General features: G+C 38.7%; 1 protein-coding gene and 1 long non-coding RNA gene across 4 annotated transcripts; both read left to right on the top strand.

Moving 5' to 3' along the window:
• Positions 1-3: 3 nt before the first annotated feature.
• asrgl1 (asparaginase and isoaspartyl peptidase 1) lies at positions 4-12,546 on the top strand. 3 transcript variants are annotated; one of them, XM_027136243.2, is made up of 7 exons: positions 4-147; positions 872-1,080; positions 3,205-3,347; positions 7,089-7,243; positions 7,546-7,667; positions 8,891-9,001; positions 11,119-12,546. In XM_027136243.2, exons 2-7 carry the CDS (start codon positions 894-896, stop codon positions 11,319-11,321), a joined length of 921 nt encoding a protein of 306 aa, XP_026992044.1. In that variant the 5' UTR covers positions 4-147; positions 872-893; the 3' UTR covers positions 11,322-12,546. The 3 variants fall into 3 exon arrangements, with proteins under 3 accessions (XP_026992044.1, XP_026992046.1, XP_026992045.1); XM_027136245.2 differs by having other exon boundaries at positions 9-147; positions 913-1,080; XM_027136244.2 differs by lacking the exon at positions 4-147 and adding an exon at positions 595-697.
• A 9,928-nt stretch (positions 12,547-22,474) lies between these two features.
• Positions 22,475-24,687, top strand: LOC125141067. The gene is made up of 2 exons (XR_007140420.1): positions 22,475-23,811; positions 24,255-24,687. It is a non-coding gene; the product is annotated as an uncharacterized LOC125141067 (long non-coding RNA).
• The last annotated feature ends 201 nt before the right edge of the window (positions 24,688-24,888 follow it).

Here is a 24,888-nt window from a genome sequence, read left to right as displayed (position 1 = left end):
GGGGACGCCGGACTATAAGTAGCGACAAGCGTCATCCCTGAACGTACAGACGCTCGCGCGCGCGGACAAATTCACACGGACAAAAAAGCTCTGTCGTCACACGTTAGTGAAAACAGCATATCGGACGTTTTACATCCACTGAACAAGGTAGATAACAGTGAGACATTTATAAACTATTGCGACATTGTGTTTAATTATGAATGTTAATTTAATCTGGGGGGGGGGGGTGTGAAGCATTTACTGCAAAATAAGTATATTAATCAATAAATATGAGCCGAATAAAGACGTCAATAAACCTTTCAGGATAGCGTGTAAGGGCATAAATAAATAAACAAACAAACAAATAAATAAATAAATAAATAAATAAGTTTAAAAAATTAATGTTAATATATAAATGAATTATAAGCTGTCTTAGAAAAAATTTACATTTCTTATTTGTTAAAAGGGTTGACTCTTAGCTGTTGATTATTATTTATAATCTACTTCAAGCCTTCTTCAAACACTCAAATAGCTTTTATTCTACTTTTATACAATTTTATTTGTGTCAGTAAATATTGACATGTAACCTGTTATTTTGAAAATGCGCAAACTTTTAATTTGTTGCCTGACGTCGCCATGTGCTGTAATATCATGGACGGTGCATGTAACGATACCAGAACAAACAGCATCCGTAAAAAGCTTCCTTTGCTTGATTCGAGTAATTATCAGTTTATTTATGCAACTTTAAAGAACATTTGCATGACTCTGCTTTAAACTTTAGAAAAAAACACTAAAATACTACATCATTTAACCTTCACTTCAGCACTAAAACTTATTGTATGATTAGATAATTTGATTGTAATAGCGAGTGGTGTATGTCTGTATCTGACAGGTTTTGTGGAGCTCCTCTTACAATGTTGCCTGTTGTGGTAGTCCACGGTGGTGCAGGTTTCGTTCCTAAGGAACGAGATGAGTTATCCATTGCTGGGGTCCAGGAAGCAGCAAGGAGGGGTTATGCTGTTCTGAAGTCTGGAGGCAGTTCTATGGATGCTGTTGTAGAAGCTGTTACCAGTCTGGAAAATAACCCAGCATTTAATGCAGGTAACACTATCATGCCAGAAGAGTAAGGAATTAAGCCATAATACCACTTATAATAGAGGTCACATTCTTGATTTCATTCTAGCCTTCGGATGAAGTTTTGAAACTATAGCAGGGGCGGTTCTAGCCCTTTTTTAGGGTGGCTTCAGCCCCCCTGTCTGTGATCTCAGCCACCCTAAAACTATAAGTATAATTTTTACTTTCATAAATAAACAATAAAAACTACGTTAAAATGCAGGACATCTCGTCGATGGGAAAGAAAATTATTTATCAGTTTGATCCACTGATAGACGCGCGTGCGTTGTAGTCTTTAAAAAGTGCGTCATCAGCTGTCTGCTTTATTAGAATGGAGCACAGGCACGTGCAGCGTGCACGCGCACGCAGAGCTGGAGGCATTTATCTATAACGATAATCGGCGAAAGACCGCGAAGACGGCAAACGAAAGCAGTGAAATTTCACTATTCTTATTACCAGAGTTGATAGCAAAAACAAAATATTAACGCAAACAATCAATTCCATACTAAATAAAAATAACATTTTTTGATTTGGTCTTTGGCTTGTGAATATTTTTTTTTTATTAATGACTGCATTCATTGGACACACTTTTCGTAGAGAATGCACACATACATGAACTGATTTGATTTAAGACTGGCATCATTACATCATGCTTAAAATTTTCAATTCAATTCAATTCAAGTTTATTTGTATAGCGCTTTTTACAATAGACATTGTCTCAAAGCAGCTTTACAGAACATAAACACAGAGCAGAAGGTAAACATAATTAATGATAAAGGAATTAACGAATAATAAAAGAAATAAGAATTAACAGAATAAAAATTCTAGATTATTATTAGATGTATATAGTTCACAGTGTGTATGTATTTATTCCCCTATGAGCAAATCTGAGATGACTCAGGCAGCAGTGGCAAGGAAAAACTCCCTTAAATTGGTAAAGGAAGAAACCTTGAGAGGAACCGGACTCAAGGGGGAACCCATCCTCATATGGGTGACACTGGGGGTGTGATTGTAATATACAGTCAGTTAAATGTTGTATTGGTGTGAGGTTCAAGGACTTCTGATCTCCTGAGTACCACAGAGTCTAACTGGAGATGTCTCAGGATTTTTAGAGTCGGCCTCGGCTCGGTGGACGTCCAAAGGCTTCGTCCCACAGAGGACGTTGGGAGCTGGTACAGTATCTGGATGCCTCGGGATGGGTACAAAGAGAGAAGCAGTGGAAAGGGATTAACATATCTGCTGTTCATAAAAATGTGCTGGTCTGATGTACTGGTGCATGATATTATGGGATGTATTATGTGTACGCCTGACTAAAGAGATGAGTTTTTAAAATTTTGGTGTCCACTTTTGCCATTTTAAATAATACCATAACTTTTGGCTTACTATGTAGTCATATAATATATAATATAATAAAACACTTCTTGTTTTAAATTCTCACTGAGGGCTAAAAAACCCCTAAAGATGAAATGCTAGAACCGCCCCTGAACTATAGTCACACTTCTACAAATGAATACTGTAGCAAAATGAACTAGGAGTAAAACCACTGAAGAAAAAACACACCATCAAAATGCAGCAGCAGCAATGACACCATGAATTATTTCAACAAATCGGAAGGTTGTGAGTTCAATTCCTATGTCCACCAGGTTCCTTAACCCTCAATTGCTCAGTTGTATAAAAATGTAAGTCGCTCTGGATAAGGGCGTCTGCTAAATGCTGTGAATTATTCTCATTATAATAATATATTCATATTGGGAAAATCAGAAAGATAATTCAGATCACTCATTTAAGACCAAACAATTTGATAGATAATGATCTAGATAATGATATGTCTGTTTCTGATCAGCACTTAGACTGTTTTACTCCCCTTCATGAGACTGATTTAATTTCAAATAGTGCAGGCTATTTTGTAGTACTTCAAGTAGTAAAGACTACAGCAGGGCGCAGAGCTTTTCCTTACACATCGCCGCACTTACAGTATGCAACAGCTTTCCGATTAGTGTTCAGGACTCAGACATAGATGCAGTCTCCAGACTGAAAACACATTTGTTTTTTCTTGGGTAAAGAAGCAGGCGTGGAGGGAATGGTGTGACTGTTGTATTTGTGCGATTTCAGGGCGAGGCTCAGTATTGAATCTGAAGGGAGAAATAGAAATGGATGCTCTGGTGATGGATGGGAGCACGCTGGCTTGTGGTGCCGTGTCTGCAGTCAAGAGAGTGGCTAACCCAGTTTGTCTTGCCAGGCTGGTCATGGACAAGGTACATTTATGAGAGTTTTATCCACAGTTATACACATACACCGCTAACCCCTTCTGAATATCTAGCTCGTTACTCAGTTATTAGGCAGTTCAGAAACTCTATATAGTGGGGGTTATTGTAGCAGCATATAGAACAGTGCAGGTGGTTATAACAGGATAAGGGCACTAAATCAGTATCTCAACAAGCACAAGTGATGGCCAGGTGTCCACAAACCTTTGGACATATAATTCCTTTTGAAACATACAGTATTTGTCTTGTGGATATTGCACAATATTGAATATAAATACATCATGTCTCAAAAGTCTAGAGTATTTATTTTTTTAATTAAATAATACATTTATTTATTTTTTCATTTAAGCATTAACACATTCAAAACCCTGGAAATGTTGTGGACTAACTGAAAAGCAGACATCCATGACCTCCAAGCACATGATGTTCTTAATAAACAAAACATAGTTTGTTGTTGACAAGTTAATTTGGTTAAAACTTGCCTAAAACACGCCAAGGCACTGAAAACACTGGGATGAGCTATTATAGAAAAATAATTAACATTTACAATTACGAAATTAACGGTACTGGAATTAACGTTACGCTTATTTGGTCTGTTTGTCCGCCGAACATGCCGTGTAACCTTTATTAATTCTATGAAGGCGGTATCTTCCCGGCCAAGAAAGATTTGCTTTCCTTTTACTGTATACCGTAATTTAAATTAAATTAACTTAATAGAGCATGTAGTTCAGACCAGATATTGCAGGTACCTTAATTTGTGAGCGATACTCAGAGACAAATCACCTGTGGCTCAAAATTATGACATTTAATGAATGAGACAAACACAAAATAAAACTAACTACACAAACAAACAAAAGAAATAGGGAAAACGAAAATTAAAATAAAATAAAACAAAAGAAATTAAAATTGGGGAAAGGGAGGAAGAGACTGGAAAGAAGAAACTAGAGAAAGGAAGGAAAGGAATGGCAAGCTTAGACTCAAAAATTAATCACACCCTAACTGGGAAATCGTCACAGAAACTTAAATTCACCTTAAGATTCAATGAAAGATTCCTACTTAAAATTACGCATCTAAATTGGTTGGTAAAGGAAACGGTTACTTGCATTGGCTTACTGAACAAGAGTCCGAATGCAACAGAGAAATCTCTGAGGAGTCAGTTAGGGTGGGGTCAGACGTTCTTCCAAGTTCTCCTGAAGATCAGAGCAGTTGTCGTTCTTGGAAGTGCAGCTTGCTGGAACTTCTTTGAAGGAAGATGGAGTCGTCTTGAAGCTGTTCCGGAAGTCTGACCACGGACAATTTAAAGGCCACGAACTCCACCCATCTTTGGGGAGATGACCAATACTTCGGTCAGGATTTTGGAGGGAAAAACTCCCTTTGTTTCAGGTGTCTGTGGGTGTGGTTTAGCTATCAAACTTTTAGATGACTTTAAAGTTTGATCCAGGGTGTATTAAGACGGTATGGCGCCTTTCGTGCTCAAATAAAATACACCAGTGCTTGAAAAATGAGTAACCGATAATTTTGTGGTCATTTGGATACTAAACATGAAGGGTAATGACGGTATAAAGGCAGTGGTACATTACATACATAGATCATTAATCAAAGGGTAACTGAGGTTAATACGATATTGTGTTCTTATAAAGGCAAAGAAACAAAAATTAAACATAAAACAAGATGCACTTTCATTAGGGAAGTAAAAAGAAAACGATAGCTTCGTATACATTCTGACATCAGACCTTAAAGGGGCATACGGCATTAGAACAGGTATACATTAACATGCCATGATCAGTAAGATATGATGATAGAGTATAACAGATTTTAAAATACAATGTTGTTTTCTGACACATGAATAAAATACACCCTTGTCAGGAAATTAAGGAGCAAATAATTTTAAGTCAGGCAAGCCTTAAAAGAAGAAACACATTACAAAAAGGGTTATAAGAATGAGAACCTTAGAGTACCTTATCTTCGGGTTTTATTAGTAAAAAGGAATGTCTCATTGTGTTGTGTGTGTGTGTGTGTTGAGGGCCCCTAATCAGAGAAGCCGCATGGGGTTATCTGGTCTTTGTGTAGGCTCCAGTCATTCTGGAGCCAGGTGTGTGTGTGTAAAACTGGGTTGCTCATCGGTTAATTGAGGAGTAGATGTTGAAATTTAGGGTGCCTGGGACATGAAATCTAAAATGACCGGTACAAGACGCTACAGTTGGTTGATTGGCATCTCTGGAAAAATTGTCCGTGTGTGATTACTATTATTATTACGATTATTAGTGTGTGATTGCGTGAGAGAATGAGAGTGTGTGTGTGTGTGTGTGCGCCCTGGGATGGGTTGGCACTCCGTCCAGGGTGTATCCTGCCTTGATGCCCAATGAAGCCTGAGATAGGCACAGGCTCCCCGTGACCCGAGAAGTTCAGATAAGCAGTAGAAAATGAGTGAGTGAATGTCTGAGTTCAGCAGAGATGTGATTAAATTGTGAAAAGATGGAACCACCTTTTACATGGATCTGTCCTGTACAAAATGTCCCAGGCCTAAACCTTCACATCAGACACGATGGCAGTTATTAACCCCGTGTTTAACCATGTGTTTAACCCGGTGAAAGAGCTGTGTTTCAAGTTAGCCATTCTTTAGTATGTTAACTATACATGCAGTTATATTATTACAGGTTTATATATTGTAATATTCTAATTATTCTAGAAATAATTCAGAATGAAAAGTTGTGTGAAAGGTTTGAGAAAAAAGGTTCAGGACTTCTCATTGTCTCAAGATTTTAGGAAAATGCTTCATACTAATAGTTAAATGTGGCAGTCAAACCCAGGTATTACAGAATGTAACTTGTAACTGTTCACTATATATCAGATCTTTTATTTAATCTGTATCAATGATGATGCAATTCCATCTTATGTGACATCAGGTATCAGCTTTGGGGGGGGGAAGGTACATTATAAACTGTTTCAAAGGCACTGAGAATGAGGTAAGGAACAGAACATGAAGGGACATCAGTTAATGAACAAAGGAAGGAAAATAATTTTTAAAAAATAAGGTAGTAATTTGTAGACACTAGCAAATCCGATACCTTACATGTTGTTGAATTTAAGACACTGCTGTTTTCCAAAACAACCAACGATAAAAGTAATGTAATTCTTTTCTCATAGATATGCTAGTACACTGTGTGCCGGTTTGGAATGTACTGTAGCAGGACGTAGACTAAATAAAATGGCATGATTACAAAGTTAACTTGAGGCTAAATACGTATTCAGACTTTTTTAAATGTATTTTTTAGTTAATGCAATTTATGTCCATTCATTAGATTTGGCAGAACATTTTGTATACCACCACAATGGATTTGAAATAAAACGATCTAGCGATTGAAGTGTTTCAGCTTTAAGTCAAGGTGTTTATGAAAAATATAGCATTAAATATATAGTAATACCAGCCATTTTTTCCCTCTCCATTTCACAGGCTAAAAGTATTTGAACAAACTAAAATGAATATAAGGATTAAACAAAAAAATCTTTGAAAGCAAATCCTGAAGTTGACATGCTTCAACATGCTTTGTCAATCCTTCACTGTGGCTTCTCGTTTGTGGATCTTTCTGCCTTAACTAACAATAAACAATAGTTATTTCTCCTCAATGCATTTATACATCCAGTTGTTTAATTGTAGAAGCAGATTAAATGATGATTTGATGCTTAATCTCTCCTAAACACTAAATATCTCCTTACATTTACCTTACGCAGACTAGTCATGTGTGTCTGACGGCCGAAGGGGCTTGCCAGTTTGCCAAGGCCATGGAGATCCCTGAAGTGACTGAGGAGTCTCTGATCACAGACTATGCCAGGAAGCGATGGCAGGATAACCTGTGTTCAGACTCCAACCCTGTGCTGTGCCAGATGTAATAATTGTTTTTTCCCCCACTAACCGTGCCTACAAATTGTGATAGATAATTGCTGTTATGGATGTAAACGACAGAGAAACAGCTTTCCTAGTCAAGATATTTTCCTGCTAATCAGCTTGTTTCTAATCGATTAGGAGTGTGTGAGTGTAGCTAAACGATATTAAGTGCATAGGTCAAATAAAACAACAAAAAAGTGGAGAAACAAAAAACAAACCAATAAAAGCTGTCTGTACAACTTCAATCTTGACAGTTGAATGCTGCCACACCCCTGCATGTGTGTCTGTACGTGTCTCTTGCAGGGGTAAGATGGGCACAGTTGGAGCAGTAGCAGTGGATGTGCAGGGAAACCTTGCTTGTGCTACGTCTACAGGTGGCATGTTAAACAAGATGGAGGGTCGTGTGGGAGACACTGCATGCATTGGTGAGTTAGAAACATCCGATCCTAATGCACAGCACGGTGGTGTACCCACTGATTGTGACTGCACCAAGCAAATGGTACCGTTTTTGCAAACTCTCTGAATTTTTAGTGGTATTTCTTTTTTACAAACTAGAAATGACGATGTACCTGTCAAACATCTGTCCACCTGTCCATCTGTCAACAGCACATTGTAGCTGAAATAATCTGACTTTGCCTTCTGGATTTTGAGAACCAACTGTTCTCTTTTTGAGGAAAGTTTTTTTTGCTCATGCTCATCACCACAGAAATGGAATCAGGAGATTTATATATGCATAATGGCAATATAAGATGGTTGTTTCATTGTTTTCATTCGTTGTGATTTATGATTTATTTCATGTAGTATTGACTATAAGAACTAACGTTTGTAGTGGTTTGGTTTTTATTTGGTTTGTATGTCAAACAGCCTAATAAGATGGGTCCAGGCCGGATGTAATATTTTCTATCCCAGTTCTCAGTTCTGTTGTATAGGCTCACTGCATGTTCAATAAGAAGGACATTGTGTGGGCGTATAAGCACAGAATTGTAAAAGACATGTAGTTGTTGTGATCACAATTGATCTTTTACCTTTGGACATGCAAGATTGTCTATCATCCTGCCACTGAAGGGCTTGCTGAGTTAATCCTTAACTTTGATTATCAGGTCCCTCAAATCAGTATCCTACATATTCTAAACAAACTGCTGAGACACAGAAAAATGTTTGGCTTCTGCATTTAAGTGACAATCAAATTTTTTTAGCTGTTAGTCCTGAAACAACAGTCTATATATTTATTTTTACCCAATTACAATAATTATATTTGCCTACTGTATATTATATTCAATATTGTAAGGTTCATTATACCAACAGTAGAGAAGTGTGCTTCTGCCACCTAGGGGTCAAACAAAGTGTAATGAATAAATTTAATAAATTAGTGCAGTTGTACAGTAGTAGTTAGGTTAAATGTACGGATGCAGTTTTTCTCTCGAATAGATATAGTCCAAAGTACATGACTGGCAAAATCTCACAATATCCTTCAAATATTTCACAAGCAGAGCTACCAGCAAAAACAAAAGGTTTAATTTGGCTACATAATTCCATAATTCCAGTTGTTGTTGTTGTTTTTTTTGTTTGTTTGTTTGTTTTGTGTGTGTGTGTGTGTGTGTGTGTGTGTGTGTGTGTGTGTGTGTGTGTGTGTGTGTGTGTGTGTCAGGGGCCGGAGGCTATGCAGATAACAAGATTGGGGCAGTATCTCCTACTGGTCATGGAGAATCCATCTTGAAAGTCACTCTGGCCAGGCTTATACTTTTCCACATGGAGCAAGGTACTCCATCACTGTAACACTAGCACTGTATTAAAATGAAAGTAGTAGTTATATTCTGATTTTAAAATACTCATAGGACCACACTCAGTACTTCTGCATGCTCAGATTACATAGCTAAGTGAGGCCAGTGAGGAGATATATAAGGCAAAAGTTTGCTATGTTGAAGGGTTTTTGTTATTTACATGTTTTAAAGTTTGTTTGTTTGTATAGATAATCCTTAATTTCTATAACACATGGCTCACGATTATATTTTATAGAAGTCACAGGTTTTTAGGAATTCACTTGTTCTTGTACGTAATTGTGTTAAACTACAGTATACAATGTCTTGTATAGCAGTATAACACATAAACTAAGTAAAAGTCGCTAGCTATGGATATGGATTATATTGATTTTGCTTATGTAAGTTTTCTGAAATAAGACATTTATTTATCATTTTTGAGAGAACTACATAAAACACTTGAAACCAGCTCAACTCTCTTTGTTGTTGAGAGAGATTTTGGTGTGTGTGTGTGTGTGTGTGTGTGTGTGTGTGTGTGTGTGTGTGTGTGTGTGTGTGTGTGTTTGCTACAATATAACGTAGTGAGTGTACAGCTTGTATAACCGTGTAAATTTGCTGTCCCCTCAAAATAACTCAACACACAGCCATTAATGTCTAAAACGCTGGCCACAAAAGTGAGTACACCCCTAAGTGAAATGTACAAATTGGGCCCAAAGTGTCAATATGTTGTGTGGCTACCATTATTTTCCTGCACTGCCTTAACCCCCTTGGGCATGGAATTCACCACGTTGCCACTGGAGTCGTCTTCCACTCATGGAGCTGGAGGAAGTTAGAGACCTTGCGCTCCTCCACCTTCCATATAATTTATAGGGATGCCTCAAAAATGCTCAGTAGGGTTTAGGATTGGAGACATGCTTGGCCAGTTCATCACCTTTACCCTCAGCTTCTTTAGCAACGCAGTGGTCTTCTTGAAGGTGTGTTTGGGGTCGTTATTATGTTGGAATACTGCCCTGAGGCCCAGTCTCCGAAGGAAGGGGATCATGCTCTGCTTCAGTAGGTCACAGTACATGTTGGCATTCATGGATCCCTCAATGAACTGTAGCTCCTCGGTGCCGGCAGCACTCATGCAGCCCCAGACCATGACACTCCCACTACCATGCTTGACCGTAGGCAAAACACACTTGTCTTTGTACTCTTCACCTGGTTGCTGCCACACACTCTTGACACATCGGAAACAAATAAGTTTATCTTGGTCTCATTAGACCACAGGACATAGTTCCATTAATCCATGTCCTTAGTCTGCTTGTCTTCACCAAGCTGTTTGCAGGGTTTCTTGTGCATCATCATCATCATCATCTTTCTTGTGCATCATCTTTAGAAGAGGCTTCCTTCTACGACCAATTTGAAGTAGTGTGCGGTGTATGGTCTGTGCACTGACAGGCTAACACCACCCACCCTTTCAACCTCTGCAGCAATGCTGGCAGCATTCATACGTCTTTTCCCAAACACAACCTCTTAATATGACGCTGACCACGTGCACTCAACTTCTTTGGTTGACCATGGCGAGGCCTGTACTGAGTGTAACCTTTCCTGTTAAACCGCTCAGTTTCAGGGTCTTGGCAATCTTCTTATAGCCTACACCATCTTTATGTAGAGCAACAATTCTTTTTTTCAGATCCTCAGAGAGTTCTTTGCATTGAGGTGTCATGTTGAACTTCCAATGACCAGTACTGTATGAGAGAGTGCGAATGATAACACCAAATTTAGCACGCCTGCTCCACATTCACACTTCAGACCTTGTAACATTAACGATGAGCTAATTAAAGATGGCTAATTGGGCCCAATTTGGACATTTTCAGTTCGGGGTGTACAAACTTTTGTGGCCAGCCGTTTAGACAGTAATGGCTGTGTGTTGAGTTATTTTGAGTTATACTGCACACTCACTACATTGTAACAAAGTGTCATTGCTTCAGTGTTGTAACATGAAAAGATATAATAAAATATTTACAAAAATGTGAGGGGTGTACACACTTCTGTGAGATACATGCTGTAACAGCATAGTCAAATATTTCAAACAAAGGCCAAAATGAAAGTAATTTAAAGAAAAACTGTTTTGCAGGAAAAAGCCCTAAAGAAGCAAGTGACCTTGCCCTGACCTACATGCAAGAGCGAGTCAGTGGTCTGGCTGGAGCGGTGGTTGTGGACCCCAAAGGGACCTGGGCAGCTCGTTTCAACAGCCGTCAGATGGCCTGGGCTGCTGCACAGCAAGAGCAGCTCCACTATGGTCTGTACAAAGGCGAGAATTTTACTGCGCCTATATAGTGGCCAGCACGCTCACTGAACAAGCTTGTCTCAGTGACATAAAAAAATATTGCCTTACGCTATGATTTTAACTAGATAAAATTCCCATCTGCTGACCATCGGAATTTAGCACCTACTAGAAGCAGTTGCTTGTTTAGACATTCAAATTATATTTTAAAGATGAGTGGTGTCATTTAAATTAAATATTGAGATTAATGGGAAAACAATATGATTCTAATTTAATCCTAAAAATGGAACAGAGCGCTGTTATCCACTAGATGGAGATAAAGCACATTTCAAGAGAAAATAACACAGATCAACCATAACATTAAAACCACCTGTTTAATATTGTGTAGGTCCTCCAGCAAAACAGCTCTGACCCATCAAGTTGCAAGGTGAGGCCTCGGGGGGTTGTTCTATAGGCGAGACAAAATCTTAAGAAAAGCACACAGACAACACAGTGTTTTGTGATAATTTAATACTTGAAGTCTTGTTTTAAAATAATTAATTTAATACTTGAAGTCTTCTAATTTAATACTTGAAGTCTTGAACTTTAATACTTGATGTCTTTAGACATCATTTGAGATTGCCAGTGTTTCAGCTCTTTGGGGCATCTAGTGGAATTTTATTCCACCACTAAAGTGCGACAGAAGATAGTCTTGCCATATTCCTCAATCCATTCCTAAATAATAATTTCTGCATTATTCTGCAGAAACAGGCCTGTGTCATTCGGGAATGAGTTGGAGGCATGAAATGGTGTACTTGGTGCACAATAACATTTTGGTAAACTGTATGTGTCATCAGTAAGTAACCTCCATTTGCTTGACTTTGTTGTTGGTTCACTGTTTGTCCTTCCTTTGGCCACTTTTGGTAATAAGTAACTCAGATCCTTAAACTTGCCCTCTTTTCCTTCTTCCAACCCACAACTTCAAGACCTGACTATTACTGAATGCCTAATATATCTCACCCAATTGACAGGTGACAACCAAACCAGTCATGTTATTCACTTCAGTGGTTTTAATATTATAGTTGATTGCTGTATCTAATTGATATGTTCACTCCCTGTTCTTAATTTCTATTGTAACTGTTTAACAAATATTGATCTTTATTTGACTTGTTACATTTCTCAGAAAATCTACAAAATACAATCTATTATTCATAAAGCTACGACTGGTCTGTAATGTAAATCTGCACTGTAATGTTTAGTCTGTAATGTCTGTGCAATAAATGATCATTTTTCTGCAAATAATTGTCACTTTTTTGTTTGCATCCTCACATCTGTTTTGAAATTAACTGCCAGTTGTAAATGGACATTGGGTAGAACTGAAGCACTATACTTGTACAACAATCCTGACTTTACTCCTTCGGACATACCACCCTAGTGTCTAGCAGATTCATCCACAATTGTGAGGTAGCTAAATTTTGATCTACAATCAACCAGGATTCAACTTTTTTTCAAGCTTTCATTTACACATCCTCTTAAAAAAGCTCTTGAACATTTACTCTAAGATAGCAAACCGATACTCACACCAGTGTCTTCATTAGCCTAGTTAGTGACCTATCCTTGTTATCTCAGCTTGTTTAATTAGCCTTTGTTAGCTTTGTTATAGCAGTTGATTAACTGCTGCTTTAACCATGTAAAGCAAATGAACACCTGGCAGTACAAACATGATGTCACTCTATGATTGCTAAATGATTTCACTCTACTGCAGAACTGTTTTAATCAGGAAACCTAGTCAAGAACTTTCATAGGACAAAGCTGTTTTAAACAAAGTTGTCAAATTTTAAAGACAAAATGCCATACATTTTTTTAAATAGCATCTTCTTTTTGAAAAGCTTGTTTATTGTATGGGTGGGTAAAGTTTTGTTTTATTGTTGGATACTGACATATGGAAGTGCAAAGAGCCATTCAACATTCTGAACCTTGTGGCCTGAGAAGTGTACAAAAGATAACAGATGTTTCACAATTGATGCAGACTAATTAATATAACTTTTTACTACATAACACATTACTCATCTGAAAACACTGCAAAATACGGTTTTCCTGCTAAATTGGTCAGTCTATTTGGAAAAATCTCAACAGCACATAAACTATAACTCCAATTTAACTAGCTCATAAGTCCTTCAGGTTGTGTTAGTGGGTCTGCAGGTGGAAAGTCATGAATAGGATTAAAGATAATTTAACTAGGTACAGTATGACATATGATATTTATTATGGAAAAAAATAGTTTGGTGACTTATACAGATGTTAGAATAATGGAATTTAAACATATTAGCCAGACATGGGCATTAAAGAGTTTATTTTGGAAGTTTGTAATATTTGAGCTGCACTGTTCCAGCCATTTGTGTAGGGGTAACACTTCTATGATGGTGGTAATAATGGACAAAGTGAGTGAGCACCTACATAAAGCAAGACATTTATTTCTAGATTTAAATTACTATATCAGAATTCCAGTGGGTCAAACCTTTACATTACAGAGGTCACTGTCACTTTATAAAGTCTGGAAGTTTCCAGAAATTGATTTAATGGCTTTCTCCAGTGACATCATTATGAGTTAATTGGGAGTTTTTAAGGGTCTACAATTAGAGACAGTGCCCAGTTTTTACCTTAATTTCAAGGAAATATCCAAGCAACTCTGGCTAGACCTCTGGAAATAAAATCTCCACAAGACAGGTTCTACTTAGGAGCAATTTTCAAACAACTGAATGGTAACATGAGTATCTGTACAAACAATTATATGCAAATACGACACGGACACTGAATCATTCAGGAAGGAAGCCACAAATTAAATTAAGAATGAAATTTGGTACTAAAACATCAAACTGAATACATGCATCCGCCATTGCGTCTGACAGCCTAAAAGCTTAAAGAAAGATAGATGCCCCTACTCCAATCCCAGAATAAAAAAGATCCTAAACTCACCTTCAAAGTTGGTAAAAAATGACTTAAATTCATTTGTAAAATAGTCAAGTGGCCTACATAGAGCCCTAAACTCAACCCCACTCCACACCTTTGGTAACATCAGTTCCGGCTTAGGTGTCTTAGTGGTTACCACATTCTCCTCACACCTCCAGGGTCGGGGTTCGATTCCTGCCTCTGTCTTGTGTGTGTGGAGTTTGCATGTTCTCCCCGTGCCTTGGGGGTTTCCTCCGGGTACTCCGGTTTCCTCCCCCGGTCCAAAGACATGCATGGTAGGTTGATTGGTATCTCTGGAAAATTGTCCGTAGTGTGTGATTGCGTGAGTGAATGAGAGTGTGTGTGTGCCATGCGATGTATTGGCACTCCGTCCAGGGTGTATCCTGCCTTCATGCCTGATGACGCCTGAGATAGGCACAGGCTCCCCGTGACCCGAGGTAGTTCGGATAAAAGTGGTAGAGAATGAATGTTCATGTCTATGTTTCTCTATTAGAAGCTGAACGTTTTATATATTCATTCTTTTAATTTGAATTAGAATTTTCTTATTTCATTGTGGTTTGTTCTGAGAACAGAGTCTTTTTAGCTTTTGCTTTTAGGTCACTTTCTCTCTTTTTTTTTTGTACATTTCTCACATGTATTGAAAGAAAAGAAAAAAGACCATGACCATGATTATGTGGCTGGGTGCTCTGCACTGCATTACATCATGATTCACCTTCTGAGAAGTAAAGATGTAGTGAACAGGCTGTACAGGACTGCCTATAACACAATAGGTGTAAACACAACCTGTCACAGACCTCCATTTGTACAGTTTTCCGCTGGCTTCTGGCACACTTGCTTTGATCACATTTTCTAAACAACTATTTTCCATCATGCCAATGTGCTCTCATTATAATATAATTTTATTTATAATTGGAAGACTATGACATCAGTACAGTACATCAAGTGTAAGTATACAGTGCTTCACTCAGTAACTGAATGAAAAACAGTACTATATAACAACAAATAGTCGTTCATATTAAACACTCAACCTAACGATTTAGTTACTTATTGATTTAATTGCTTATATTTTCATAAATATTTCTTAAGTATGTTCTATTATGTGCCTGTTCACATGCTGCAAAGTAGCCTAAATTAATTTAATACATTTAAAATTCCAATACAGCATGCAAATGAAAATAAATACAAAACATTGATGGATAAGTTATTTCACTTGTGTTCTTCCAGTCCCAGGCAGTACAGTAAGTCAGTCCACCCTCATCTGAACTGTAGTCTAGCAGTGTAGTAATACAAACCCATGCTTGTTGTGTCAACAACAACCAGCTTGCGTGGTGCTTTCGGATGTGATATATGGCACAGTTAAGACCCCAAAACCAGTCTTTCTACACCTGCCCTCTCCGTCAGTTTGTTTTCAAAATATAACACTGCTTATGATGGTGTCTGAAACACACTTACATACACATAGTATTGCTGATCACAAAAGCACAGAACTCATTTCTAAGGTCATGCCTTTTTAGCTTTACGTGCCCTTTTAAAAATACAGCTGACTTCTGGTTCAAGGGCAGCACAGGGTTTTATTTAACAGCTTCAGAAAAAATACTTATTTCAGGGCATCAAGTTGATGGAAGTTACAATAGGCTACAGTGTATGTACAATGTCTGTATGAGGTCATGGTAGCCTAGCGGTTAAGGCGTTGGAAGACAGCAGCTTGGAGGGTCATGAGTTCAAATCCCAGGTACACCAAACTGCCACTGCAGGGCCCCTGAGTAAGGCCTTAACTCTCAATAGCACAATGTAAATAAATTGTAAGTCACTGTGTATAAGGGTGTTTGCTAAATGACAGAAATTGAAATGTACAGAAACATGTTCGATCAATCTACAAATTTTGTAATTACTTTGTAGTCAAGTGTCCTGTAAAAATGGCTTACTGTGCTGACAGAAGGATGCAGGTTGTTCTCTAGGTCACAGAGTGTATAAAGTGAAGTATAGATGAAAGCGTCCTTGTCCTCTCATTGGTCAGCTGGAACAGAAAAGGGGCGGGTCCAAGCGCGTAAGTAGTCCTAGAAAAAAGTGAGGACCGACAGAGCGGGAGGGTGTGATGTCTGTCTGGTCCTCAGCTACAGCTCGGACGGAGAGAGATGAACCGAAGACCAACCTCACTTTGAGTTGCCATCTTTTCCATCGCTCGCATACTAACGTCGTTACGTAACTATACAGTTATCTAGTACAAATGACGGGGCTACGATAAAAACCGTATACTACAATAGCGTATGCGGTGTAGTACTTTACACACCGTTTAGTAGTGTGTGTGTGTGTGTGTGTGTGTGTGTGTGTGTGTGTGTGTGTGTGTGTGTGTGTGTGTGTGTGTGTGTGTTAGAACTCCGTGATTTAACACTCGAGTGAAGTTGGAGTCCGGTTTAAAAAAAAACAAAAACAAAAAAACGGAGGCGGTGAAAAGAGGAAGCTGAGAGTTAGAAACAGGTCGAAAACAGTGAAGAACAAGGCGAGTGTCGGTTTGGAGGTTTAATGACCTGCTCGAAAGGGGCAGATAAACTGAAAGCCGAGCCGAAAACACCACCATATGAACAGGAAACAGCCGCTGACGACCGACTTCAAGTCTTCAGAGAAGTTTGCTGAAAGCGAAGCCGACTGCGACGCTTTAAACCCCGGTCAGTGTGTCATATCTACTGTACAATGCTACACATTGACAGTAACACAATTTCTTTACATTCGTCCAACGGAAAATTCAGTTTAAAAGTGTTTACAAGTGTGCGCCGGAAATGACCTCATCATAACGACCGGACTAGTTCACTATTTCATGTATGTTTAGTGCCTTTAATCACTTAGCTTTTTTAAATGATATCTGCAGTCTCTGGTCGGGAAGTTATTTTGTGAGTATGGGTATATGTAAATTTCACATTTGATCTTATGATATGAAAATGAAATTTGCATAATGATTTATTTCTTCCTTCTTTAGGGAACTCATTTAGTAATGAGTTGTTTTTTTGTTTTTTTTTTGTTTTTTTTAATTGTACCTCACTTCTGAATGTAACCGGAAGTTAGTCATGTCTGTAGGCCTGCAGATGTTGTGCAGTTGCATTATCTGCTGTACTGTGTGCCCTTCTGCCTCAGAGGACATGGTGTTCTTCATACAAGCAAGGCAATTCATCTTAAGTTATACCAAGTAGTCTTAGAAGTAGAGTTTGTAGGATAGACTATTGTGGATGAAAGAAAGACCTTCTACTATAAGTTTCAATTTACTGTAGTCTGTATGTTTTAACCTAGACGTTAGAACAGGCTGTGAGAATAAAAGGAGTGGGATTGAATGTCATTTGTTATTGTAAGTCGTATCGTGGGCTCCCTCAGAGTATGGAAAATTGACTTTCTTGGGAGTGTTCCCATGGAGATAGGCACACTTCCTGTCTCTGCTTAGGAATGAGGGAGTCTAGCTTTTCAGAAGTGCTTACTCTATTTTTTTTTCTCTTTTAATTATTTTAGTTGAGGCTACATATGGGGGAGAGATCCATTAACGCCACAATTAGGAGTTACAAGGTGCTCATTTTGGTCACTCCTGATGAATGCTTATTTTGTTGCTGCACCAGAAATCTTCCATCCACTTACAGCGAATCAAGTGAGCAGTTGAGACTTCAAAATGAAACACTTTGCTCAGTTTTCCTGTGCTTCTTTTTTGTCATAGTCAAAGTACTCCTCAATGAATACAGAAAATAACCTCCTGAGAGTTAGTTATCTCTGTTAATCAGTGTATGGGTGACATGGATGACTTGTTCTGTTATTGCGTGTTTCGTGCCTGGAATAAGGCCTATGTGCTCAAGTGAGAGAAAGAGAGTTCGAAAGTGTGACCTCTCACAAGGTCAGAGAGGTTTTCGCTCATCTGATCTTCACGCAAGGCATGCGTTTGCTCTTGTGGAAAGGAGATGAAGCAGAGAGAACAAATAGAAAATGTACATGTGTGTGTTCTATAGAGAGAGTGCAAAAATTCAGCATTTGTGTTTATTCATTAACATACTCGGTGGTTAGTTGGTACTTGGACAAAGATACAGATTAAACTCAGCCTGTTGTCACAAAAGTAAAATGTATAACCTTTGCCTTTTAATGTTTAATAGCAGAATGATCAGAAATTTCAGAACATTCCAGTGGTGAAATGACAAAATGAGAAATGTGGTTTGAGAGTGATTTAAGGAAGAATGCTTTGATGAGGGGGCAAGAATCAATAAAAATGGTCCACACAAATCAGAAACTACAGGGAGATCACAGGAGTCAAAGCATCAGGTCCCATAACCCGTCACTATTTATGGTTCTTAACTTTTACAACCCACAACTCGCTTTCTCTGATCTGTGCATCTGTTTGATATTGCTAAGTTTATAGGGGTAGAAAAGAAACGGACAAAAGGAGTAAGAAAAGAAGATTTAGGCCAGAGGGTGTTACTGTTGTACACAGAGTTGGATCTCTGTGACTTTGATGTGACTTTGTTTTCAGTTGAGGAACCATTGTACATTACATCATCTTTTAGCCCAATGTCCCAAAGCTTAGTGTTTGAATGACCTTAATAATGTGTTCTTTTGGAAACTGTCACTTTTTTGGACATGCCAGGACAGCCAAGGAATGAAGAGCAATGGAGCAAGAACAGTACAGTAGAAATAGGCAGAAATACCAGAGACACTAAGGTCAGTAAACTGTGGGACCAATCAAGAGCACACTTGAGGAAGCAGTGGTCTCTGGACTCTGCTTCCTCCTCTTCTCTCCTTCACCCCTCCCCCCCTGCTGTACTGTGTGCTATACGGTTGCCAAGTGCTAAGAATCTGCGGAATGTGGGTTTGCAGTGTTCTGATAAAGTTTGCTTTGTTCCCGCCGTGCCCTGAACACTGGGAGGGATATGAGACCCTGGGAGTTTTACTGAAGCACTGTAACACACATCCCTAAAGCATATATCCAACAAGCCTGTTCTCACATGTGCCTCATTCACTCGACTCGTACACTGGAGAACGGGTGCACAGCTTGAATACTGTATATAAGGTCTTTTAACAAAGGACTTGTAACTTTAGACGTAAGGACCATTTTTTAACATTGTCATAATCCTAAGCTTTTGCCCTATCAAAAAAAGCTTAATTACCTACTACTTAATTACATACATGTTTTTCCCACAGACTCAGTATGTACACTTTTGTAAATATATTGTTTATTAGAATTTCTATATCAAATTAATTGTAGGAGTTTATTATGAGATATGGTATGAGAATATTTTCTGTGATTATTTCCTTCCCTACAGGAATTTGAGGTTTCATCTATAAGCAAAGGGTTGATGACAAAAAAAATATTCTGGGAAAATTTGAAACCTCAGACCTCCCCAGAGTTTCTGATTACTATCGTTTATATGCACACATGACCAGAGTGATTGGTGTCCTGCATGAACAGAGGACAAAATGGAGGTCAGAGTTGGCTTGATGGTCTGCCATGACCTTACTGAAGTCACATTTATAACATCAAAATCGCTCTGTCTGAAAATGCAAGCTAAGCTCTTTGAGCATAGGGGACATAACTGTACCATTTAAAGGGTAAACAAGAAGATCTGCACTTTTATGGTTGGGACTCTCGAAGGTGTGTGCGCTTTGTTAGAGATGGTGAAGTTTCTGAATTGGAGGGACATTTTGCCTGTGATGCTTCAGCAGATTTGACCTCTCTGGGAGTGTCATGGCAAAACAAACGGCTTCCACTGACTCCTTCTTTTATGTTTTTAATATAAATACAGCATTTGTGCTCCCCATGGCAAACAGCCCTCACAATGTCTGATGGAAAAACAACATCAGATATGCAGGTGCAGTAATCTGCTGCAAGGATGGTCTCTGACACGAGCAGTGCCTACCTTCACACAAGCTGACCTTTTTCCCTGTAGTCACTTATAACTTTTAATCAGTGTGCATGCTGCTCTGCGATAAGCGTTACATACCAAGTTATACCAGTAAAGTTGAGTGACTGTAAGGACAAACAATGCCCGGCTGGCAGTATGGGCTACTGTAAACATCCTTGACTGGAAGCTGGTGCTTAAGATGGAGCTTTCAGTCGGATGTTTGCAGCAGCCAACTGCTGTTACCTCTTCTCATAAAGCTTGATAAAGCGTGGAACAAGTGACGTGCAAAAGACAGACTCCATATCAATTAAACCTTCTATCTATCTTCAGGTGATGAGAACTAAATAATGTACTTTTACATTAAGATGGAGACAATGCTGTGACGGTACCTAATTTCAGAATGTGTATGACTCCTTTGAATACAAGCACCTGTGAAACATTGAATAAGATTTTGAGCTGTTTTTATTTTTTTTATTTTTTTTTACACCACGCGTAGATCTTCAGATTGCAGACTGTGATGGGTGTGATAGCTGAGTAGTGTGGCCTCAGGCAGTGTTGAAATGGAATGAATGGGGCAGTGGGACACAACCTTTGGTCCTGTATATGGCTGAAGTGCTGACTCCAGAGGGTGACCATGGAGCTTAGGGGCTGAGGAACACCATTTGTGTCATATTAACACCTCAAGTCCTATAAAACACATTCCAGCTTGGTACCTGTGGAGAGCTAAAACCCAGATTATTGCTGTTGATTCTGAGCTTACTCTCCCACTTTTACTATTTCAAAGGCATGTAACATGGAGTTGAGTATCACAAGCTTCTTTTTCCCACCTCCTGCATGAATTCTCCCACAGGCAGCATGATGACGCTCACAGAAACGTGATCCTGTAGCACAGCTCTGCTTGGTAATGGAAAACTATACCTAGAGAACAAGGTTACACAGGGATAATGTTTCAGCTCCTTTACAGTTTTGTCAATATTGTGGCCTTATTGGTTAGGATTGAATCTAATGTATAATTTGTAGTTGTGGGTTATTGATATCTTAGTAACGCTGGTAGGTTATACTGAGTTTGGGTTTAGTTTTCTCAGGTCTTTATTGCAGAAGATAGTCACTTGGTTTGGTTCTCAGTTCTTGTTTCTCTCAGTAGTCCAATTTAGTTAATAATTTCCTAGTGTAGTTGCATATAATGTTATTTGAAGTTATAATGATGTGCATTTTTGCTCATTTGGATAAACTGTTCCAATTTACTCTATATGATACAACTAAATAAAATTATTATTATTTTTTTTTTTAAATACGCATCCAGGTTCAGCACTCTGGACAGCTCTTTAGGGTATGACAGTGAAGTCACCCAGTCCCAGTTGAGAGTGAGTCCCCAGGGATGCTGGTTGACTGATAGCCGTCACTCCCCATTCATTCTTTCCTCGGGAACTGCTCAGCCTTTTTACTGATTTGGAACTTTCTTGTGTATTTTATCAACTGAGCTCCGTTTTTTACCTGTAACTGACAAACATTTACAAAGTGATAAGAAGGAAAGGTACCATTGAGAGAACCGATAAAAATGTTTGGGCAGTTCAACAAACTCTCTTAAAAGCAGACTAATGATAAGCAAAGCTGTATGATTACATTTGCCATAAAGTAATGTACCACAAGTTCCTGTTCACTATGGGAATGGTTAAAATGTTCAGGGAGCACTTCAAATGAACTAATCGTCAGTGAAAGTTGGATAAATTGGAAATGATTAACAAAAAAAGGGAGCTGATGTACCCCAGTGTAGATTGTGTGTTTCCTACATTCAAATCTGTACACTGTTGTGGACCAGTGTTTCGTGTGCACTGCCATGTCCATCGTATAATCAGAAACGGAACACTTATGAGAAATAAAAGCAAGTGCCATATTGCTGTTACTTTTTTCCATTGCTCTTGAGCTCTGATTCTATGTGTACATTCTTTCCCCCAATTAATGCTGCTTTGTATGTTTTCTCATTTACAATTGACCATATACTGCCCCTCTCTGTGACCTTCCTTTCCTGTCATTGCCCATAGGCCTTGCTTGATGACGTTTTTCCCACAACAATCATTGCATGCATTAAGAAAGGAGACAGAACACAAGAGAAAGCTCTTGTCCAGTAAGAGGAAATCGGCCATAAGAATGTTGAAAAGCTCCAAATCAGGCGGGTTCACAGGGTCTGGGAGTGGCCACATCCTCAAGAGAGAGGGGGGTATTCTTGGACTGGAGCCAAGAGAGCTGCATAGGTCGGGCAAATGACATAGGACTGTGTGAATACCTATAGCCCCCCTCTTCCTATCTCTACAGTGACCTTGCTCTTTGTATCCCCCCTCATTATATATATATATATATATATATATATATATATATAATTATAAATACACACACACAAAATATATGCAGCTTGTGCCTCCCTCAGGCCCCCAAGTACAGAGCTCAGGTGGTCAGTCTGCTGATGAATGCAACTCTATTAATAGAAAATGCTGCCTATCTGGTGAATGATGAACATTGAGCAGATTTCTCACAGGTCTGAAAATGACCCTCTTTAGTTTGGCTTCTTACTTTTCAGCAAAAGATTTCATTTGATGCCCTGAAACATCAGAAGTTTCTAGTAGTTATTTCAGATCTCATCATAGTATGACCATGGAGCAGTCAGGTAAACTCATATTGTATGTGTGTCTAAGTCTGGGTTTAACCCAGGAGCCCTGTGAGTCTCAGGGAATGTAAACATCCTACACTCTCAGCTGGAGACAAGACAAGGCCGGGAGTGGGGTGTTTGCGCTCTCTGGCTTACGGATGCCGTGGCAGCACAAAGGAAAAGGAAACAGCACCACAGAGGAAACTGGCTTCTCTGCCATCATATCAGTTCGGCTCATTGGACACATCCGGAGGCTTTCAATGTCTGGAACATTGGCGCAGTGACCGGTTATAATCTTGATGATCCTTTATTTCTGTGTGGCTTTATGACTTGTTACTCAACTGTGAAGATTATAAAATTGCATTGAGATACTTCTATTCGACATTCAAAATAACCTTAATGGCTGAAAACCTTCATAGAAAAGAAGAGTCTTCTGTTCTCTCTGTGTATGTCTAGAGGCCAGTGTGTAGGTGGGTGTGGTTTGTAGAACACTGAGGAAGTGGTGCTCTATTGTGAAAATTACTGCAGGGTCAAGAGGTGAGGCTGAAGGCTCTTTTTGAAGCTCTCTAACCCAGCAGGGTGGGACAACTCGAAATGCTTCCAAGCCCTCCTGTCCAGACTAGGCTGTTGTCACAGAGACAGTGTGGCCCAAGAGGAAATGGCTATTTATACCCAGCAAGTTCAGAAAGAGAGGCACCCTTCCAATGGACGGCATTTGACTTGCATCCTCCAACAATCAGGGTATGGGTCTTCATTTGGACCCACTTTCTCTACTTCTGCTGCCGTCTCAGTGATTTACCTATTGATGTTTGGGGAAACATTGCCATGATTGTTAATTTTGTAGCCTGACAGACTTGCCAACAACTTTTGAACAGTGTACAGTACAGTTGTACAGTGTTGTATGTGCTGTCCAATTGATTTGTTTCCTTTGGCCCTTCTGTGTCACTCAGGATGCATGCCTGGTGGTTTGTGGTTCCCACCCTATCCCACTGCAATTATTTCAGCGTACTTTTATTCTGTTACATCATTACAGCAGCTGCTCCATCTTAGTCCACAAGGTGGCAGACTGTCTCCAACGATGGCCTGGTAAATGCATTTATAGTGCAAAAATTATTTTGATATGGGTGGATTTGAGCTTTATTCAAAGTCTTGGCTCCAAAAGAGTTACAATAATTCATTATTTTGTATTTATTTTGCTGTTTGAGTTGCATATAGTTAGAATAGTTGCATTTCTGTAGTACATACTATACTAACTACTTTTTTCTCCTTTTCAAAAGCAGTTTGAATCAAAGTGGTAAGAAAAGGTTTGTTTCTAGCAACTTGGAAAAGAACATCCTGGGGCTTAATACATTCCTTTATTAGACAGTTGAGGTGGTTTTGTGGCATAAATTTCTTAATTTACTCTATGAAGAATCTACATACACAATTATATATTATATTGGTGTAAAAGCAGAAGTTGGTCTTAATGTTGTGGCACTTGAGTCAGTATTGCTGTATGTTTTTCTGACATTTATATCTGTCCTCTGCAGATGAGCAGCATTCTGGGAATTGAGCAAGTGTCCCTGAAGCTAAGTGGCATCACTAGCATATTGAATTATAAGATTTATATATTTTTTATTCAAACATTCCCTGACCTTATATTTAATAAACCATAATATTAGTTTGTAATTCAAGTAATGCCAGTGAAGACTTTGGGCAGTGAATTTGACACACATTGTTCAACATTATACATTGCCAGTTCCAAAAGGATTTTTTTTATTCTTTGTGACCATTATTTACTGGTTAACAGTTCATTGTTCATTGTGTCCAAATAATTACACATGCTAAAGCAAAGGTTTATTGTATATAAGTCACTTTTGCAAGGTTATTGTTGGAATGTACAATTAGATCACTAGTGTGCAATTTCAATGCCATGTGTTGTAATGTATATGTTTTGCTGAATAAATTATTCTTTTATTTTTATCCATACTGCTTGTTGTGTGGTAACTTGACAGATCCTAAAGCTGCTTACTGATCACATGTTGATTACAGCTGTGTTTAGTTTTAGGGGATGTCCACACTTTCAACCACATGAGGAACTGAAACCATACTTTGTTTGCAGAGCACTGTGCACTCGTTTGGAGCTGCTGCTGCAATATATGTGCTACCACAAGTTTAACACTA

The sequence above is a fragment of the Tachysurus fulvidraco genome, chromosome 4 (genome assembly GCF_022655615.1).
Source record: "Tachysurus fulvidraco isolate hzauxx_2018 chromosome 4, HZAU_PFXX_2.0, whole genome shotgun sequence".
NCBI classification, from domain to species: Eukaryota; Metazoa; Chordata; class Actinopteri; order Siluriformes; family Bagridae; genus Tachysurus; species Tachysurus fulvidraco.
This window is presented reverse-complemented; position numbering and strand designations above follow the sequence as displayed.